We start from the raw sequence: 20,009 nt of genomic DNA, 5'->3' as shown, positions 1-20,009 counted from the left end.
TGTAGACCTGTAAGAATCAAACTAATTGCTGAAAATTGTTTTCCAGCCTCAGCATTTTGCATCATTACATATGTACTAATGGAGTTGCTCCATAGAAAATCTAGATATAACTGGATCTGACCAGTCAAGTATTGTTAGGTCTTAGGAACTGAAGCAAAAAGGTCAGAGAATGAACAAAATCTTGTTGGGTCTCTCCCCATTTCACTGATAAAATGGAAATTAAAGGATCTTTAAAAATCCTCCAGGTCTTACTGTATAGACAATTAGACAACTATTATTCAACTCTCAGATGCTAATCTCCTGAAAGATTTAACCCAGAAAAGTAATGTAACACTAAACACTAGGTCAAGGCACAGCTTTTACAGAGTCGTAAATGATCACTGTGACAATTTGTGAATCATTGTCAGCAATCAATCAGTACATACATATGATCCAAGTTATCAGTACATCCTTCAGTCAATTGGGAGCAACATGAGCTATTGCTGCTACCATGTTGGAGGTGTATGTATATAGAGATTGTAGGCTCATATTCGATGCATTGAAATATTATCTTGCTAAATAGCATTGCTTGACCCTGAATATGATGATAAAGATCCCAAAACATGGAAAAACCAGCAACCCGATTGCAAAGTACCTGTAAGATTTGGTTAGAGGCGAGAGAAAAGAAAGAACATTGACTAAATTCTCTGTGTGAATTTGGAGTTATATGAGATTACATATCAAGCACAAAGGGTAAAAGAAATTAGTCCATACCATAAGGGAGCATATGGAGATGACAAGTCTAGAAAAGAATACGGCCACCTGTTGCAATAAGGAATTTTTTTTGCGTAAACGATGAACGAGTAAGGTTTGTTAGGAAGTATTAAAGGTAACAATACAGGAAGGAAAGGGGAAAAGATACCTCATTGATACAAAAGCATGGATTATCCACTGGAAAATGACATAAATACACGTCCAGAGAACAAAATATGCTATTCGAAAGAAGGGGAACCGCTGGAAGTCATTATAGTTCTATTAATAATATATTCAATAGTAGTAGTTCAAAGAATCAAGTCAATAAGGGACTACCAGGGAATTTAAAATTGCATCACCGAGGAGAAGAACAGCATTGACAGAATGCATACAAAGAACCAGCTGCAGACAGTAAGTAATCAATTCAATAACTGAAAAAAGGCAAATAAGTTGGTATGAAGTGTGAATTGTTTGCATAAGATGTTCAGAAAATCTTCCTTATTCGAAATAATAACAAACGGATTATAATTCAGCTAGGTTCGGATTCTTATAGTAATGCTCTAGATCGAGCATTGCACCAGATATGCAGGTTTTTCTTCTCGAGCAACATTTGCTAACATGAAACGATTTTAAGCTCGGATTTCAGATAGATAAGTCGGGATTTGAATATCTCATACATTGTAGCAGACTGAATTCATGTATATCCATGAAGCACCTCAAGTTACATTTAAATAGAAAGTTGTTTCTTTCAGCTTGGCACTGTTATGCTGAAACAATTAAAACACGCAACAAATATAGATTTGAAAGTATTATACTTACAAAAGTTAATCTGTAATTTCTGGTAATGAGAGACGGGTAAATAATTGACCAAAAGACTATATCTGTGAGCGCCACAGCCCCAGCACACATCTATACCCGAAGTAAAAGAAATGGACAAGAAATAGGATAAGCACAGTGAATCTTGACCAAATTATAAATGAAATTGAAGCTATCACGGTATAACAAGTTTTCATCTTCATTAATTCCATCTGAATAGTAACAATACATATTTAAGAATATTCAGAACAATTACCTGAAAAACTATTTGGAAGACATATCCCCAAGCTGATGCAGCAGTTCTCCAATTAGGTTCACCATGATGGTTAGAGCTTCCGGTCATGCTTGACAGATCTGCATTTTCCCCGAGTGGTACATATGAGCCATGGTCTGCATCTGGACCAACACAATAGTGCCTTCTTGATTCCGCTTCACGATGGTAACGTAGACATCCATGAATTGAGAGCGAAGACCCAAGCTAAAAAAATCCAACCAAACCCCATAAAATATCTGATCTTGCAAAGTGTAGGATAGAACTGATAGATTGAGTCCAGAAAGCCATATAGTTAACACAGAAAACTTTAATGGAGAAAATTCGGTTACATAATTCATAGCCTTTAGTTGACATAAAGTATAAAAAGTAGAGGCAGCCCGTAGAAATGAGCACATACCCCAAAATAAAGGGTGACCAAAGTAAACGTCCACCTGTTTGACCAGAAAAGAGTGAGGGAAAAGTAACACATTAGAGACACAATTAACATCATCTGGATATTGTTTGGAGTTTCACAAAGTTCCAAATCTAGTCATGGTTAAGCAAAGTGTTCCAGTATATAATGGCGAGTTTTCCCTTATTAGCTGAAATGGAAATTTTTCATGGGAAGACAGTCATGGAAATGGAGTAATATAGCTAGACAAGAAGAAACTACACTGCGTTACAAAATAACAAATGCTGCGGATAGTGAAAAGATTAAAGTGATTGAAATAATAAGTTCTTCCAAAGGTGTCTATAAGCATGAACCATAGAATTTCCGAAAGAAAGCTACGAATCCAAGTCAACAACCGAATAGAACAAAAGCTAAGGAAAACCACAGAATACAACTGAAAAGAATTGCTCAAATGCTCAATTTGGGCTTTGTCAAAGAGTAAATTTTAGGCCAAAAGATGAAGAAACAAAATGAAGACGCCTTACTGAGTGTAAAAATAATATTTGCGGCCACTATGGATGATAATGTCTGCAAGAAGCAAAGCAAGTAGTACACTGAATGCAACTATCCTGTAAGCAAGCATCCAAATGGGATGGATTGATTTCGAACAAGTTCCCCAAACTTCATCATCATACAAACATCCTGCTGCTTCCTGTTCATCTCCACTTTGTCGGTATCTAGGTTTGCTACGCCCTTCATATCTCCAAATTAAAAGTGCTGCAATCATCATAGCTACTAAGATCCATATTGCACAGAGTAAGAACCTCCAATTCAACCAATAACTTGGGGCCGTTGTGTCAGCTGCCATGACCGCCACCAAGTACAATTTAACAGTCCTGTTCCGAATCTCATGGTTATTTCATACTCTTCAAAACATTTTATAACTAAGTGATCAGATCAATCCAGTGCCAGATGGATGATATAACTTCAGCTAACTTAATCTCAAATAAAAGTCGGCCAACAAACCTATCTCAATGAAGCAAGGAAAAAACATCAAAAGTTGGATGAACATAAACTATAATCCAACATCAAAGCCTTCTATTGTACTGTTCTATGTATGGGAGACTATCAGCAACACAATTAAACCTATAATATAGTCAGATTCTACAACAAATTGACATGGGTCTAAAACAAGACCAAATTACCCCACTGCTTATGCATAATACATAAACAGGACACAATCCGCATCATTTTACAATGGTCATAGCTGACTCAAATATGACTCTATGGTAACCCAAATTGTGAACCATTGATCACAACCACGTGCACTACCAAGTTCTCTAGAATCAACTCATATGCCGCCCCCTATAGATACTTACGGGATACCGAGAACAAGGTAAGAATTTGTTGCATTCACTCCACAATTGATGACGACCGTACCATTTCTCAACTTCTTCAACTTGATTGTACTACAGTTTTAGCAGGGACTATCCAGCCACTATTACCAACTTTCTTGATTCCAGCTTAGTTACTAACCGCCCCAAATTCTTGTGTGGAACTTCTTTAAAACTGTCAAGGGCAACCACAACAACTACAGCAATGCTTAGAATGCTAGTGTGTCAAATACAACTGGCATTTTCCTTCCCATCTCCTTATTAAAAGGAAATAAAAGATTCCTCACAACCTTTATATGTTTCACCAAAAGAAAAATGGAAAAAGGAACTCCTGCCCAATCCGCAACGCCCATAACCTCCACGCAACACACACACACACACACAAAAAAAAACTCCTTTCCACGACCTACTTGGAAATCGCACTCTGGAAGTTGACTCATTTACATATAAGTTATGTAAAATTAACAGTATGTAACTTATGTAAAATCCATGTCTGGAAATAATTACATAGAGCAGCACAAGAATTGGGGGCGAAGATTGACTCTTGAGCATTTTACCTCGATTTTCTTGGAATCAGTGTTTCATACAAGCCTCCAAGGATGTTTTTCCTGATATGTGCCGAGGAACATAGAATCCCAGAAGAGAAAAATGCCAAGAAGAATATTCACAAAACCCTTGATCGTACGCTGAGGTATGATTGTGAAGGGTGCTGGATTCTCGGAACCGGAGTAGGGAGAGAGAGAGATAGCTCTGCGTTAAACAAAGTTCAATTATGATCAATTTCAGTTGGACGATTACAAATGCGGAGAAATTACACCTCAACCCCCAACGTTTTAGCAATTCAGAAGATGACCCCCTAAAAGTAATTTTAAAGCACATGTTCCCCTAAACTTACAACTCCTTTAGCATTTTGGCCCCAACACTATTTTAAGTCAATAAGCCCTTTTTGATTGATTAATCTACAATTATGCTTAAAACGAAAAATCAGCCCTTTTTAATTCATATCGAAATTCAAATTCTTGAAATTTTCATTTACAAAATACTTAAAATATAAGTCAATTCAACATACATATGAGTTAAAATTAATTAAAGAATAGGATTAATTACACTTTGCACCTTTTAAGTATGTCATTAATCATATTTACCCTCCAAGTGTTTATTCAAGGCTATTTTCATCTTAGTAAAATTTGTTAGTGCCACATCAACTATTATGCACAATTTTTAGGATTAAAATATTTTATCCTCTGAGTTATAGCTATTTTTATATTTTACTATTTAATTTTTTTTATTTTAATTTGCAATACCAACTACACAATCACCATCAAACAACCACATTACTGTAAAAGTTTCTATCGAAAAATTATCGTATGCAGTGAATATATTAAAAAATCTTCCTTATTTTTAAAATATTGCTCATGGTTTTTATTAAATTTTATATTTAATTTCATTCTTTGCTGTAAGAATATTTTTTATTTCTAAAAAATATGCTAGATTTAGATTTTTGATGGAAAATTTTACATATATCTTTGAAAAACTCGTATAGTTGGTATGATAAATTGAAGCAAAAAAAAAAAAAATAAATGACAAAATCGAAAACAGCCATATTTCGGGGAGCAAAATATTTTTTACCCAAAATTTTAACGGGTGTTGAAAGGAGGGATGCTTTTGTCACTTTTTAAACTTTAGGATAGTGAATACGAATTATGCAACACTTTTGAGGGTGCAAAGTGTAATTTAGATAAAATAAATAAGCAAAAGAATGGCATTTTCAGGTTGGAATTTGCGGGTAGCTAGAGTACCGGACATTCTAAGAGTAAAGTTGGGGCAATTTGGAGGTTGTGAACCATAGCAGCTATTTTCCCGCTCGTTCAGCTTCTGTGAAATCAAATGTTGTACTCTACCCTGTTTTTGATGTACCTTCTTTCCCATTCTCACTTTGTACGTGCTATCAATTCCGATATTCACTTCCTCGCTTGCCTTTTGGCACTCCAACGCTTTTTTCAATTGGAGTTTTGATGTGTTTGTGTAAGTATCTGGGATTCTGTGAAGGGTAATTTATCCCATTTAATGGGTTTTGGAGGGGTGGGGGAATTTTGATTTTATGAGATGGATTTTCGATCTGGATAACTGGGGTGTTTCGTAATGTTTGAAAGATTGGTCCTTTCTGAAGATTGTTGATTTATTGTTCGATTCTTTCGAGGAATAAATTTTGGGTTTTTGGTATGAGTGATGGCGACGCATATTCCTGCTTCAGGTTCTTGGGAAATCGTCTATCTTAACTGTTCTGTTGGAACAGTGCATTTTTTTGTGCTTAGTTTTTCTGGATTTGAATTCTGCTTGAACGGGTGTGTTATGTTTCCCATGCAAAGATGAATTATTGCTCTCGAAAATGGAAAAACTTTTTTCCCCCCAACTGGGGTTTATGTTAAAAAAATTTCTTGAATTTGCAATAAAGTTTCTGAATTTTGTCTCCTTTGGGAGGGTTGAATGTGTTTTCTGGACACAGCACGTGTTCGGTCTTGAGCAGCAAAAATGGTGTGCGCGATTATAAGCAATCCAAGCTAATTTCCTGAGATAATGTATTTGTTGGTGATTCCAACCCTCAACATGTTTTTAGGAATGTTAATCTCTATCTGTTCTCTGTATACTTATCTTCTTTCTCTCTTGCCTACCGATATTCTCCGGATTAATCATGTCGCTTTATGCAGTCGTTTGCATGAAGATGTGGGAAGACAGGAGGACAACTGGGGTGAGAAAGGTGAAATGTGGCAATGTAATTGAGTGGGGATTTAAGAAACCTCACCTTTGCGATTAAAATGGAAATCGAGTGATAGAGGGGAGTTAAATTCTGGGAATTCTAAACCAGTGTTGTTAATAATAAGATGAATTACCAGGCAATGAAAACGGAAGTGGCAGTCCCTGGTAATGCATTGGACAAGAGAAATGGAGGTGGAAAAATGTTCGCTTCTAATAATAAGATAGGAGATAAACAAAGAGATGAGGTTGGGGATCAAACGGAGATGCATGAAGGCATCAACAGTTGTGGACAAGAGAATAATACTCGTGGAAAAGAGAATAATACCAGTAGAGAAGAGAAGAAGGAGACAGGATACAATAGGGAGAAACCACCAGAAGATGACTGCTGTCCAATATGTTTTGGGGAGTTTAGAGTACCTTGCAAGGCAAACTGTGGCCACTGGTTTTGCGGTAGCTTCCTTTTTCCACTTTTGTGTTTTCTTGTGTGAATGGTTGGATATTAATTTCGTTTTGGCATGGAAGTCAATACTAAATTAACACGAATGGGTTTGGGTTCTTTGTTTCACATGTTCCCTTTACGGGGTACTATATAGTACATTGAATGTTTTAAGATATTGCACTCAAAGATTTTCCGGTTTTAGCGGTAAAAGTACATGTTAGTAGATAAAAATTCTCTATTCTTTCAGGATTCGAGAATGACGTAAATGAATGAGATGAGACAGGTTTTTCAAGAGTCTCATCAAATCTATGTTTTGAATCTCAATTGGCTGCATCCCTTGTTTTGAAGAAAGGAGGTAGAAAAGTGTAAAACAGCTTCTTCATTTTAGAGAAGATAGAAAATAGATAGCAAAGAACTTTGGAGTTAGCCTCTTCATAGAATACATTTAGTGCCTTGTCAGTTGGTAACAATGTTGGAAAAGGTTCTTGATGAGGTTTACATATTTTATCTTTTCTGGGTCTGGACAATTATTTGAAGCCTTATAAATATACCTATTGCATTTTGTGGATTCATTTACTTTTATTCTATTTTGCCATCAAAAAGTTAAAGGAGATCTTTTAATCTTAGTGCATCCATATTTATCTACCACACATGCATGGATTATCCTTGGAACTGTTCTTGTGTTTATTTCTTTTACTGTTAACTTCTTTAGTTATGTTGATTATATGGCATCCAATATATAGAATCCCATCAGCAGTATGCGTACACAACTTTATGATTGCTCGCTTAAAATGTCCAGGCAGTTGTATCTTGCAATTATGGGAATATCGGTCAAGACCTCAAAGATGCAGATGCCCCTTCTGCAGCAGTGCAATTAGTAAGCTGGCACCTGAAGTATCAGCAGTCCATAAGACAGAAGATGAAGTTGTTGTGGTCCTAAAAAACATTGAGCAGTACAACCGCTTCTATGTTAAAGGAATGGAAGGCTGTTTCCTGGTACATTGTGCTATTCGTTCCCTGATGAACGCATTTTGTAAAACCTAGCGTTCAACTAGCAACTCTTTCAACTCTATTACCCTTTTCCTTTACATTATTGTTTATTATCTTTTGATCTCTTGTATGCTTGGGTTGATTGAGAGTACTGCTATATTATTGCCCATTTTACGGATTAGGAGATTAGTGCCTAGTGCTTCACATGACAAGTGAAATATTGACAATGACTCGGCACTTTTGAAGCTTCTCCGTGCATTTTGTTGTGAGATTGTTTCAACTATGCCAACTCCTTTCCTCTTCCTTTCTCTGCAGATACTCAACTTTTATCTTTGGAAGCATGGGCCCTTTTTGCATGTGTACATCTGGAATCTTTTGCAAGCACTGATCATGGTAGTTATTAGTGCACCAGGTTTTATGAAGAGAGTGATGGTTGATCTGATAAGACATCCAGAGAGAATTAGGCTCAACTTTCAGAGAGTACGCTTGGTAGCAGTAAGTTCATCTTAACTAACTAAAATTCCTCTTTGAAATCGTACTATTGAATTTACTAGGAGTCTGAAGTTGACTTGTAAATATTTCCATCTTGAATTTATGAGTTATATCTTTTGAAACTGCTTAACTTAAACACATCGATTAGAAGAAGTTCGATACTATGTTTTGCAGTGGGTCGACATTACTTGAACTCTTCTGCAGCTAATTGACTTGTATCTTTCTTATGGCAGTGTACTCTGAGTCTTCTCTTGCACTTATATCATAGCATTCTTCCACCAGGTACTTCTGCACTTAACCTCAACCCCCGCACCCCTCCCCCCCCTTTTTTTTTCATTTTAACAAATTGAGCTGACGGAAAGAGACAAAGATGATTTCTTCACATTTCTTCCTTCTTTTCCTTGATATTAATTTTATCATGACCATGAACAGTTATTTTGGTAGAAGTTTAAATTGCAATATCACACAGCAGGGCATGCCTATATGCAATGGTCATCTCCTAATTGTCTTACATGTTGTGTTGAATGGTTCAAAAGAAAAAGGTATACCTGTGTCTCCTAGCAGAACATTAGTAAGGACAGTGCTTGATATATCTTTTAGCAAAGAGGGCTAACAACATCCATGGGGACTAAGTAGATTTAGTCGTAGAGATTTTCCTAAAAGTTGTGGTTTATGACTTTTCAGGTAACAATATTTTTGTTAGTTGTAATGTGGCAAGAACAACCATCACTGTGTTGATAAGACCGAACTTCATCTTTATATTGGTATAACATGATAATCTCTAGTTGATAACCGTGTAAAAATTCTCTTTGAACTCATTGTAAGGGAAACATGAAAATCGTAGAAACATGGATCTGTCTGAACCTAACCCAAGTCATTTTTTTTTTTTTGATAAATTACTTAATCTAAAATTTCGTCTGAAAATATAACCTAACGTGCCAATTTTCAGGGCATCCAAGGTTAGAAATCACCAAGATCAGACTATGGATTGATTTTGCTTCCATCATTTTGGTTGTCCTTCCTTACACAACGATGTTATGCAAGATGTATATACACATATGGTGGCTTAGGTTCCGAATATGGCGAGTGAGAAGGGAAGTGGCGGCTTTACGAGCACACAATGCTGCTTTACGACAACAGGAAGCAGCTCTACGGGCACACGTCCATGTTGCAAGAGCGCAGGAACAAGCATTAGAAGAAAATGCTGTCTTGCTCCAAAATAATGATGCACTTCTGGTAGCAGTTGATGTCGCTCGACAAGAACAGGCTGAGGGTGGTGTAGCCGAGCCAGAGGCTTCATCAAAAGCAGAAAAGGTAGTGGCTTCACAACCAGAAACCGATCTCAACTTAAAAGTGCTAGCTGAAGCAGCATTACAAGGACAAGATACAGATGATCGACATGTTGAGGGTACTGCTGCTTTAGAAGAACAAACTACCATTGCTTCATGAGAACCAGACGGGATCTTAGCATTACAAGCTGATTATTTTAGGATAGTCAGAAAGCTGCATCATTAGCAGCCAGATGCGCAGATTGTACAGTACGAACTAAAGGTTGGTTCGCAAGAACCTGATGATACTTGACAAGCCGAAGCTGGTGCCAGATTACGTGCATGAAATGAGTCCGCCTCCTGACCGCAAGATAAGGCTGGTTTACGAACCTACAGGCTGTTCGAGCTACGTAGCTGTTTGGATATTTCTGTCAAAGTCGTGACTTTGTCATGAGATTGAAGTTCGATTTAGATGGCTAGCCAGGTTGAATAATTTTTGCCATCATAGCTAGAAATATTAAAATCTCATGTGAATGGAATATGACAGCATATCTAACAAAAAGGTACATGGTTTATTTACAGTGGTAGTTCCATGCACATGGTTCCATTGAAACATAGTTATCGCATAATTTTGTATGACTAAGTAAATTTTCATAGTTGCATGTTCTTTCTCTATTCTTAAATCATGTGTTAACATACTATATAGATGTATATTTACATCGCATTTATACTTATTTTAAACAATATTTTTACTTGAATTTGTAATATTTATGTACACACTAAGTAGATTTGAAGAAAGAAAATGAACAAATAACTAAAAAATTCAATGTAAAACATTAACACTTAAAACTTGATTATTTAATTTCTAAGAAAATCTACCTCTAGTCCACAAAAATTAAAAAAATTAATAAGTATGAGAGTGATAATTTTAGCCATAATACGAATTTATTTTGATAATTTTATTTTTTAATATAAATTTTTTGCACATTTCAAACAAAATTGGCCAAAATTTGCTCAAATCTTCAAAAAGTGTACCCAATTAAGTTGATTAGTATATGTCACGGCATACACCTTTCGGCCAGTTTAGCAAATTATGACCATTTTTGTTCTCAATGTACGAATTTTTTAAAATTATAAGATAAAATTATCAAATTTAGACTCGTATAGGACGAAATGCCACTCCCATACTTACCTGAACCAAAATTGTAGTTTCCCTGGTAAGTTTTGAAAACCTTAATTTCAGCAAAGAAAAATGATACAATTAAAAATGAAATTTTGAGCTGATATATCTTTTCATACTTGAATTTCCTTACAGTAAATTGGTTGACAGATTCCTGAGGTTGAATGCACGTGGGATCATAAAGAAATGCAAAGAAAAGGCCAGGATCGATGACAAGATACCAAAGTATTAGCAGAGGAAATGGGAAACTGAAGCACTACTTCTCAGAAATCAATTATTATTTCTTTGTTTCAGGAAAGACAACATTTGAAGATGGCAGAACTTTCCTTGTTCTAGAAACTCACACACACCCTCAAAAGCAGTAAAGAAATTAAACAGATTGAGATGGCTGTCTGCATGCAGGCACAAACAGGTGGGGAGCTTAAATTCGGAGAAAACTACAGTTGAAACAAATAGGTATCTCTTCATTTATAGGTGTCCCTGGAAGACTTGTAGACTTTCTTCTCTTTCTTCCGTTCTTGGATCTGAAATTCCCATGTAACCATCGGTTGTCAATACTTAGACAGGTGATTGACTTGAATGCATGAGACCAGTTGAAAACATGGGTCAAATCTTTGTCTTTATGACATAAAAATACGGAGTCTTGTAAGTATTGGGGTGTGTATGAATTCATTTTGGGAAGTTTGTTTTGTAGTTAAAGATTTCACACGTTAACAATAAAAATGGTATTTTTCTTGCTATTTTAGTGAATTTCGATCACTTTTATCTACAACGTATAAAATTTTTTAAATTATTGGACAAAATTGCTAAAATAAATTCATACATACAGCACTGATGAAATTGCAACTTCCCACGAAAAATATCAATGGAAATAGAGTTAATGGTTTGTTTTGCAGTGATACCTGCATGTCCCTCTCTATAAATTTCTTGTTAGATTGGTTGAGTTTCATTTCACTTTGCTCTTAATTCCTACACTCCTTGCCTGCTCTTTTCTCCCTTTAAGTATGTCGACTTTGGACAATTTGCTTGATCTCCAGGACCAAATTTGCTATGTCAAATGTGGATTTTGCAGTACCATCTTGCTCGTAATCAAACATTCGCTTCATCTATGATCTTAATCAAAGAAAAAATTTCATTTCTTGGTTGATTAAACTGCGAATGTTTCGACCTGCAGGTTAGTGTTCCATGCAGCAGCTTATCCATGGTGGTGACAGTGAAATGTGGCCACTGCACCAGAATCCTCTCTGTCAACATGATGACGGCCCGTCTAGTCCCGTTGCATCTCTTTTCGTCGCTTAGCCACCAGGAACACACGGTGAAATCTTATTATGTTTCATTAGTTCCCCATTCTTGATTGGTTAATTTCTGGTGTAAAATGAATTCGGACCTAAAAAATCTTACATTAAGCATATACGTACATATCTAACGTTAACTTTTGCTACTGTTTATCTTACATACTGATCATCGTTTAGGTACAACCAAAACGGGAGGTTTGCTCTGAGGAAGTGCTTGCTGACAAGAAGGCGGCAATTGGATGTTTTCCTCCACTCTCTTTCTCGTCAGATGAAGAAGTTGACGAAGATTCTAACCAAGTTATCCATAAACGTAAGAGATGTCGTTATTCTAGCAAGACGGTAGTCGTTTTTGTTTACAATTGTTGGAATTCTTGTGATCTAATTACAAGGATGGAATATTGTACAGCTCCGGAGAAGAAACAACGTGCCCCGTCTGCCTACAATCACTTCATCAAGTACAAAACTTTGATTATCAGCACTGTCTGAGTAAATTGACTTAGGATTTTGAGTCTGTAATCACAATAACTGCAAAAAATTACAATATGTCAGGGAAGAAATCAAGAGGCTGAAGATTGAGTATCCCAACATGACTCACAAGCAAGCTTTCAGTGCTGCTGCTAAAAATGTAAGTCTTTAATTAAAACTCTGATAACCATAAGAATTCATAAATGCCTCCAAACAGAACCTTAATTTGAGGAAATTCTGACTCCCTTTGCATGTTAAAATCCGTGTAGTGGGCACATTGCCCACAGAGTCAGTACAGAGATGGAGAAGTTCATGGCTATGCCGGCGAACCAGACAGAAACCTGGCTATGGTGAAGCAGTCGACAGAGGATGTTGTCTGTAACGAGGTACTAATTGAATATCCGATTAGGTTTCTTTGCTGTTTTATTGCAAAAGCTTGTAATAGAAATGGAATGTGATGGGGGGTGGCATTGAAGCTGCTTTTCCTTCAACCATCTTATATTCCAAGTTTTTGATCATAGAGAGATCCTAGTTTAATTTGCTTGCATGCGTTGCGAATATATTCTTGTCAGCGAAATTACACTTTTAGTTTCATAAATTGGGTTTAAATTTTTTTAATCTTCTGCATTAGGGATTTTTAAATTGATACCAAAATTAAGAAATATAATTTGATGCATGACTCTATGCTTTGTGGAACTTTCAAGATGGTCCCAATATTAAATTTTGAAAACTCGACTCATTTGGTCCCATAAATCCCATAACAGAGAATAAATGTGTCGAACTTTTTAAATTTTAGAATCATTTTGAAAATTCCATAAAGCAATGGACCAAATGTGTTAAATTTTCCTAATTTTAAGACCATTTTTAAAAAAAAAAACCGTAAAGAATAGGACTAAATGTTCTGAAATTTTCTTATCTTACGAGACTAAAAGTGTAATAGTGCTATTAAGAATGCTAACACTAACATACAAAATGAAGAAAATTTCATTTTAAACCAAATATTTAATAGGGAAAATTACGCTGATACATCTGAATTTATTTGTGTATATATACCCATAGATGTCATTTTCATAGTATTGACTACACTTTGGATACCATATTGTATAGCAACTTCAACCACAAAATGTCAATACATAATTCCTAAATATGATCATGTAATTCGAATTCATTCATTTAATTTTAGCATGTTGAGGTCAAGTTTGTGCTGCTGAAATGTAACTTCACTGATTTTTGCTGCACTCCATGCCTGCAGGTGCATTGTTTTGGCAATGGCTTCCATGACACAAAGGCATTGAAGCAATGTATTTGCAGGAAACCACATTTCTAGTGCAACGGGCCGATTCTCGGTCAACGTACGAGAAGTGAAGAAAGTAAGCTAGGGCTGCGATGAGGGTTTAATTAAGACATGTGCGTGTTTTTGTTTGTTCGAAACAACTTAATTAAGCAGGTCAAAATTATAACTTATATTTATTACCTACTCTCATCAATACTACCATATTCCATGTGTACATATAGCTATTCTATCCTTGTCTGAATTAATTTCTTGCTAGTACCTACCTACAGCGATATATATATATGTATATGTGTGTACGCGGGCGCACAATGTGCTGTTAATGTTTATAGACAAAAAAACTATTTATTTTTTTGCAAATTAATGATATAACTATATATATGGTTCACCTAATTATGTACGGGGCATCGGAATTAATATACAGGAATTGAACATTTACTAACTTTTGATAACTCACTTAATTTGTTTGCGAATCTTCTAACACAACATTAAAGAAAAAAAAAATATGTAGACAAGGAAGGGAAACCTACTACAATCCAATACATATGTTGTCCGTTTTCTTGCTAAATAAAAACCCTAGTTACGAATTGCTATATATATATATATATCCCCCATATATATTGTTCATTGGCAATATCTATGTCCATGTACACATATATATATGTATATATGAGATCATTTCTTTCTTCTTGTCGTTTATTTCCAGTGGCTTCTTCTCCCAAATTTTGGTGCCCTTTGAACATATCGATCTGGAATTTACAAAAAGTACATAAAAGTATTAAGTCTACAATCAGACAGTTAAGAAAATGGAGCAAACGACAACAAGTGATGGATATATACTTTTCTTGCTGAAAAGGTCTATATATGTATTTTGGGGGGAAAATTCTACTTGGAATCATTCAGTAATAATTAAAGCTAATCACACGATAAATATATTATAGTGGTTATTGGTGTGATTGGTATACAGATTAAACAGAACCACCAATCACGTGACAATTAGGTCTAGTGCGTACATAAATTTGGTTTAGAGTAAAAAAAAATTCATTTTCTAAGTAACATAAGAGTGTGACCGGTATTCTTATGTGCTGTCTGAGAAAATCTTTTGACACTGGGCAGAAAAAAAGTCCTTACCAAACATAAACATAAACAGATAAATTAAGGATTTGATTAATAACGTACGTATGTATGGTCTTGGAGATAGAGATCGGAAGTATGATCGAAAGAAATCTTCGTTCTCTTTCAGCAGCTCTTTCCACACTGCAAAATAAGCAACTCTCCGCTGATCAATAAAGCAATAAGAAGGAGACAAAGATCCACCTCGACAATTAAGTACAAATTAAAACAATTAATCTTCAGTCTCGATTTATACGAAAATGTTTGTTGTGAAACCTCATTTTCTTACATACGTTCCTGGTCGTGCATGAGATGAAAACTAGGAAAGATCGATCGGCATACCTGTGAGAGTGACGAGAGGTCGAATTCGAGCATGCTCAGCCAAGGCCTTCACGCATTGATCTCTGTCCATGTGAAGCAACAAGCACCTCTCTATAAGATTCTGAACCTGTAATCGATCAAATTAATGTTAACACAAAATAATAATGATCATCACATTTTCTTACATATATATATTTCTCCTTTTCGCTGTATATATAAAAAATGTGCATGACTTCTTCATGGAATGAAAAAGACTATATATATATATGTATATATATAAATATACCATTCTAATGTAGGTGTGAGGGTGGCAATGCAAACAAGGGAAGGGGTGCACGACCACGTTACGACGATGCATATCCATCGATGGTTACGGTAGAAATGGACAAGAATCAAGAATGAGTAGTATATATTATAATCAACACGAAAGAATTAAAACCCCAGAGTACTTGAGGAAGAAAACAAAGCAAGTGAGGTAGAAGTGAAGATATTTTGAAGCCTTTCTTATAATAACCAAGCAAGAAGCATAAATTTGCTCATGGGGTGGGGGTGGGGGTGGGGGGTAGGGGTATTGTTATCCAGAATATCTGAGTGAAGGGCCAAAAAAGCACAAGAAATCCAAAACAAGAGATTCACCTCATCTCATATCAGATAAGAGCATTTCATTTCTGCACATGAGAGAGAGAGAGAGAGAAGTGTGTGTGTGTGTGTGTGAAAGATTAGTTGTTGATGATGACTCCATCTTGAGTCTTAGCCAGTCCTTATGCCCACCAAAGGCCACTAAATGATATATACATATAGATGATAGGATCATCAAGAAACACTACTTTTTAGCATTGCATTTGTTTTCTCTGCATCCTATTTACGTTGTTCTAATTATTGTTTCAGTTTTTGGTCCCACTTTCTTCAATTCATCACATCAATGTGTTATTTGCCCATTGGTCCCCCCTTCCCCCTCCACCCATTCCGATTTGTGAGAATTCTTACTCAGAGCAAGTTAGTCGACTAAACTAATTACAGAGCAAATATATCATACTTGTTATGTGATTAGTCACTTTTTTTGAACTGTATACTAATTATATTTTAAGTGTATTGCACCATATAATTCATTTAGGTTCAACCAAATTGAGTCCGAATTTGAATTTCCACTTTGTGAGTTCTTGAAGGGGTTTGGTAATTTGGAGAAAAATTGCATTTTGTCTCCTACAATTTAACTTCCATGTGATTTTGATTTCATGCATTGTTTTTGGACTCACCACGTTACATTTCATAATTTAAAAGATTTGTAATTTTAATTTCAAGCTTTAATTTTATTATATTTCTGATAGAAATATCAAGACTTAATAGAATTATTTATCAATCACACGTTAGTGTGTTAGCAAAGTATATATATATAGTAGAAAATGCGGTTAAATGCAATTTACCCCTGTGATATATGAAATGAGGGGAAAAAATCCTATGAAAATAAATTAGCAAATCACCTTCTGTATTTTGAAAAATGAAGCAAATTACCCCCTCTTATTTTTATTTGCTAATTTTTTTACAAAAGTTTTTTTACTCATTTATCATAATATAGGGGTAAATCGCATTTTTCCCGTAGAAAATGTATCATAGTTGTAAGTATAGACGCAATTATAGAAGGGTGATTCGAAATATGATCAATTTTTTTACTAAAATTATGTGTCCCTAGCTAGGAATAATTTAAGGTTATGAACTTGAGTTTTTTAAGGACTTTTGTTTATTAATTAGTCTACTTTCAGTTCTAATATTTATGTACATATTATTTTTGGTCCCTCAATTATGCCATTTATTTAATTTTGGTTTCTCATATTTTTTTTCATCAGATTTAGTCCCTCAAATTTATAAATTCAATCAATTTTGGTCCCTTCTCTTATCTATCCATTAGTTTTAATGGATTTGTAAAATAAAAGGAAAAAAAAAAAAAGTTTTTGCTACCATCACAATTGAAACTGTGACCTTGCAAGAAAGAATTGGAAGCCTCAGTATTCCACCTAACACACAAGTAAGTTATTTTTCTAATTGAATATTATTATACTAATTGTAAAATAAAAGATATATTTAAAAACATCTCAAAATCATGCTGAAAAATATCAAAATCAACCAAAATTAATTAAAATATAATCAACCAAAATAACACAGTACCGAACAATATCATAAATCACAATACATATATAAACAAATACATAAATTGATGTCACCAAATTTAACAAACTAATTATTTATTGTCACTAAATTATCACTAGTTATTTCTAGTGACAACTTAATTAATACACAATATTATGTCACTAATTCCTGCTAATTACAAATTTAACAAACTAATTATTTTTAATTATTATGACTAAATAAAATTCTTTTATTAAATTTTTTTTGTAATCTGTAGTGTATCTAATTAATGTGCGAGTTAAGGTAGAGGAGGAACATAAATGCAGAATTAATGGTATTGGTCCTGTTGGATATATATAACATAAGGTTGGTTAATTCATTTAATCAGTGGAATAAATTTCCCAGAGAAGACAATTATTGTGCTGCCTAATTTGATAACGATGTCCAAACAAAGCTAATGCTAGGCCCGATCGAGGCCGCTCATCTCCCAACTCCGCCATAAATTCTATAGCAATTGAAACTCCGGCGGCGGCGGCGGCGGCGCCGCCCTTTGGTGGCTGCACAGCCCTAAACCATGTTTTCAAATTTATGTAAATAAACACTGTATAGAATTATCAATTGAATTATATATGTACATTCATCTCCACTCACGCACACACCTATACAGTTAGCACTGTATATGGATAATCAACGACACGTATATAATGAAATTCTATCTACAACACAAATATAGTGACAATCGGAAATAATATTGTCACTAGGTCATCCCTACACATGTGTCACTAAATGGCTTTAGTGATAATTTTATACACAATTTTCTGTCACGAATTCTTTCTAATAATATTTTTTTTATAAAATAATTATCACTATTTAAATTATGAAAATCACAAAATAAAATTTTTTTCCACTAAATATATATATAATTAGCACAATATAAAACATTAAAAATTATTGTTTAATTTTTTTAATCTTCTCATTTTTTGTAGTGTTAAAAGAGACGATATAGCACTCATTTCACATTAGTTCTTATTTAAAAAAGAGAAAATAATATTTTTCCTTCTATAACTAGACTCTTCTTATTTTTGTTCTATTAGTTATCGATTTCGAGTTATAGTTCGGTACCTTATAGGACTAAAAGTATTAATATCGTAATTAATGAAATTAAAAATAAAAAAAATATATGTTACGTAAATAAAAAATTCTAATTTCTCTTTGAAAAATAATAAACAATAGTCAACTACAATTGATCAAAAGAATTCATTATTACCCACTAATAGATTGATTAATTAATTCAGACCTCATCACAATTAATGTGGCATATCTTAGGCCTTTTGCACCGTCCACCAATTTTCCACTTACCTTAGCATTTGGTCCAATATCTTGGGGACCTTCCCACTACAAATTCAAACAAAAAGTTTGAATTGAAAATTTCAATTTGGATTTTCTTAAAAAATTTGATACTTTGTTCAGTTGTGGTTTCTTAGATACATATTTTTGTATATTAATAATTTTTATACTATTTTAGTATTTAAAATTCAAGTTTTTGTTATATTTTTAATGAAAAATTTCAGATATCGAATACCGTTAAAATATCAAAAAGAAGATCGATAATTATTGAATCAGACCTACTAATTCGGCAAGATATTCAGTATAGCATTTTGGCATGCCAAATCAGGGCGCCTAATTATGGGGCTGATCTGTTATCCAAGATCAAGTGGGCCCTTATGCAACGAGGCTTTGCTTGATTAATAATGTTGAGATCTTACAATCAGAATATTTGAGTTTAAATTTCAGTAAATGTGGATGTATGTCTATTTTCGATGATATATTTAATCTATTTTAAATTTGAATGTAATGAATAATGCAGTAAGTTGCATACCATTAAAAACAAAAAAAAGAATTAAGTGGCCCTCCTAATTAGCTTGTGTAAAGTTAAATTTATCAAATTAAAAGATAAAAGGCATTTAGAAGAATATGATTTTTCTTCATTTTTTTTCCCAATAAAAACGATCAATTACGTCATACAATACTTAAAAATCTAAGAAACTTACTCAAGCTAAAATTCAAGATTTAAATTCAAGTTCTCTAAGAACAAATTTTAAAGTCCAAATCGCTGGGTCGTCCCATGTGGGACCCACATGGTTTTTTCGAAAGCTCGATTTTATTGGACTTTTCCTATATTATATTCTTTTTTCCGAGGTACTAATTATCAGATTGATGGGTTAACTAATCTGATCCCTATCTCCTAATCCTTTCCCATGTTGTGCTCCAAGATTGGAAACAACACTTTGAAAGATCAAATTAAAATTTAATTGGAAGTGATTAAGGTTGGATTAGACATAAAGGATTAGCACTGATCACGCCGCGTCACCACCCTAACCATAATTACACACCTTATTTTCTTGCAAGAAGCAGTTGGAAGCGAGTCTAATAATGAGAAATGGAGGATAGTTCACATGCAAGTCCAGAAATAATGATGTCAATTTTGCAAATTATATAAATGTATCAATATTATTTTTTTAAAAATTTATAATTTTCAATATCATCGTCTTTATTTTAACTCAACGCGTATTTTTAAAACTGTAATAGTTTTTTTTAAAAATATATTAATTGACTTTATATACATGTATCAATATTATCTTGAAATTCATAATTTTCAATATGATCATCTTTATTCTAGTTCAACGT

At 34.3% G+C, this 20,009-nt stretch overlaps 4 protein-coding genes across 10 annotated transcripts; 2 read left to right on the top strand and 2 right to left on the bottom strand.

The window, feature by feature from the left end:
• Positions 1 to 170: 170 nt before the first annotated feature.
• On the bottom strand, positions 171 to 4,366 carry LOC105168273 (uncharacterized). Of its 3 annotated transcripts, none has more exons than XM_011088290.3 (9): positions 4,144 to 4,366; positions 2,738 to 3,088; positions 2,220 to 2,253; positions 1,805 to 2,026; positions 1,552 to 1,641; positions 1,069 to 1,134; positions 902 to 993; positions 754 to 801; positions 171 to 634 (listed from the first exon to the last, which is right to left on the bottom strand). In XM_011088290.3, the coding sequence occupies exons 2-9, from the start codon at positions 3,058 to 3,060 to the stop codon at positions 547 to 549; spliced, it is 963 nt and encodes a 320-aa protein (XP_011086592.1). In that variant the 5' UTR covers positions 3,061 to 3,088; positions 4,144 to 4,366; the 3' UTR covers positions 171 to 546. The 3 variants fall into 3 exon arrangements, 2 of the variants coding, with proteins under 2 accessions (XP_011086592.1, XP_020551878.1); XR_002287650.2 differs by having other exon boundaries at positions 543 to 634; positions 902 to 971; XM_020696219.2 differs by lacking the exon at positions 1,552 to 1,641.
• Positions 4,367 to 5,348: 982 nt separating this feature from the next.
• LOC105168656 (uncharacterized) lies at positions 5,349 to 10,111 on the top strand. Of its 4 annotated transcripts, none has more exons than XM_088883387.1 (6): positions 5,349 to 5,475; positions 6,295 to 6,793; positions 7,582 to 7,778; positions 8,088 to 8,267; positions 8,498 to 8,546; positions 9,214 to 10,111. In XM_088883387.1, exons 2-6 carry the CDS (start codon positions 6,469 to 6,471, stop codon positions 9,711 to 9,713), a joined length of 1,251 nt encoding a protein of 416 aa, XP_088739513.1. In that variant the 5' UTR covers positions 5,349 to 5,475; positions 6,295 to 6,468; the 3' UTR covers positions 9,714 to 10,111. The 4 variants fall into 4 exon arrangements, with proteins under 4 accessions (XP_088739513.1, XP_088739511.1, XP_088739512.1 ...); XM_088883385.1 differs by having other exon boundaries at positions 5,358 to 5,611; XM_088883386.1 differs by having other exon boundaries at positions 5,360 to 5,524.
• A 505-nt stretch (positions 10,112 to 10,616) lies between these two features.
• Positions 10,617 to 14,051, top strand: INO (Plant-specific transcription factor YABBY family protein). 2 transcript variants are annotated; one of them, XM_011088788.3, is made up of 7 exons: positions 11,641 to 11,797; positions 11,887 to 12,027; positions 12,185 to 12,317; positions 12,414 to 12,462; positions 12,557 to 12,632; positions 12,742 to 12,858; positions 13,725 to 14,051. In XM_011088788.3, the coding sequence occupies exons 1-7, from the start codon at positions 11,717 to 11,719 to the stop codon at positions 13,797 to 13,799; spliced, it is 672 nt and encodes a 223-aa protein (XP_011087090.1). In that variant the 5' UTR covers positions 11,641 to 11,716; the 3' UTR covers positions 13,800 to 14,051. The 2 variants fall into 2 exon arrangements, with proteins under 2 accessions (XP_088739273.1, XP_011087090.1); XM_088883147.1 differs by lacking the exon at positions 11,641 to 11,797 and adding an exon at positions 10,617 to 11,168 and having other exon boundaries at positions 12,185 to 12,462.
• A 131-nt stretch (positions 14,052 to 14,182) lies between these two features.
• Positions 14,183 to 15,715, bottom strand: LOC105168272 (uncharacterized). The gene is made up of 4 exons (XM_011088288.3): positions 15,484 to 15,715; positions 15,219 to 15,324; positions 14,943 to 15,020; positions 14,183 to 14,512 (listed from the first exon to the last, which is right to left on the bottom strand). Exons 1-4 carry the CDS (start codon positions 15,559 to 15,561, stop codon positions 14,460 to 14,462), a joined length of 315 nt encoding a protein of 104 aa, XP_011086590.1. The 5' UTR covers positions 15,562 to 15,715; the 3' UTR covers positions 14,183 to 14,459.
• Between the last annotated feature and the right edge of the window lie 4,294 nt (positions 15,716 to 20,009).

The sequence above is a fragment of the Sesamum indicum genome, linkage group LG8 (assembly GCF_026168435.1).
Source record: "Sesamum indicum cultivar Baizhima isolate 11 linkage group LG8, ASM2616843v1, whole genome shotgun sequence".
Classification (NCBI taxonomy): Eukaryota; Viridiplantae; Streptophyta; class Magnoliopsida; order Lamiales; family Pedaliaceae; genus Sesamum; species Sesamum indicum.
Note: the sequence above shows the minus strand (reverse complement) of the source record. Positions and strands in the feature narration are given on the sequence as shown.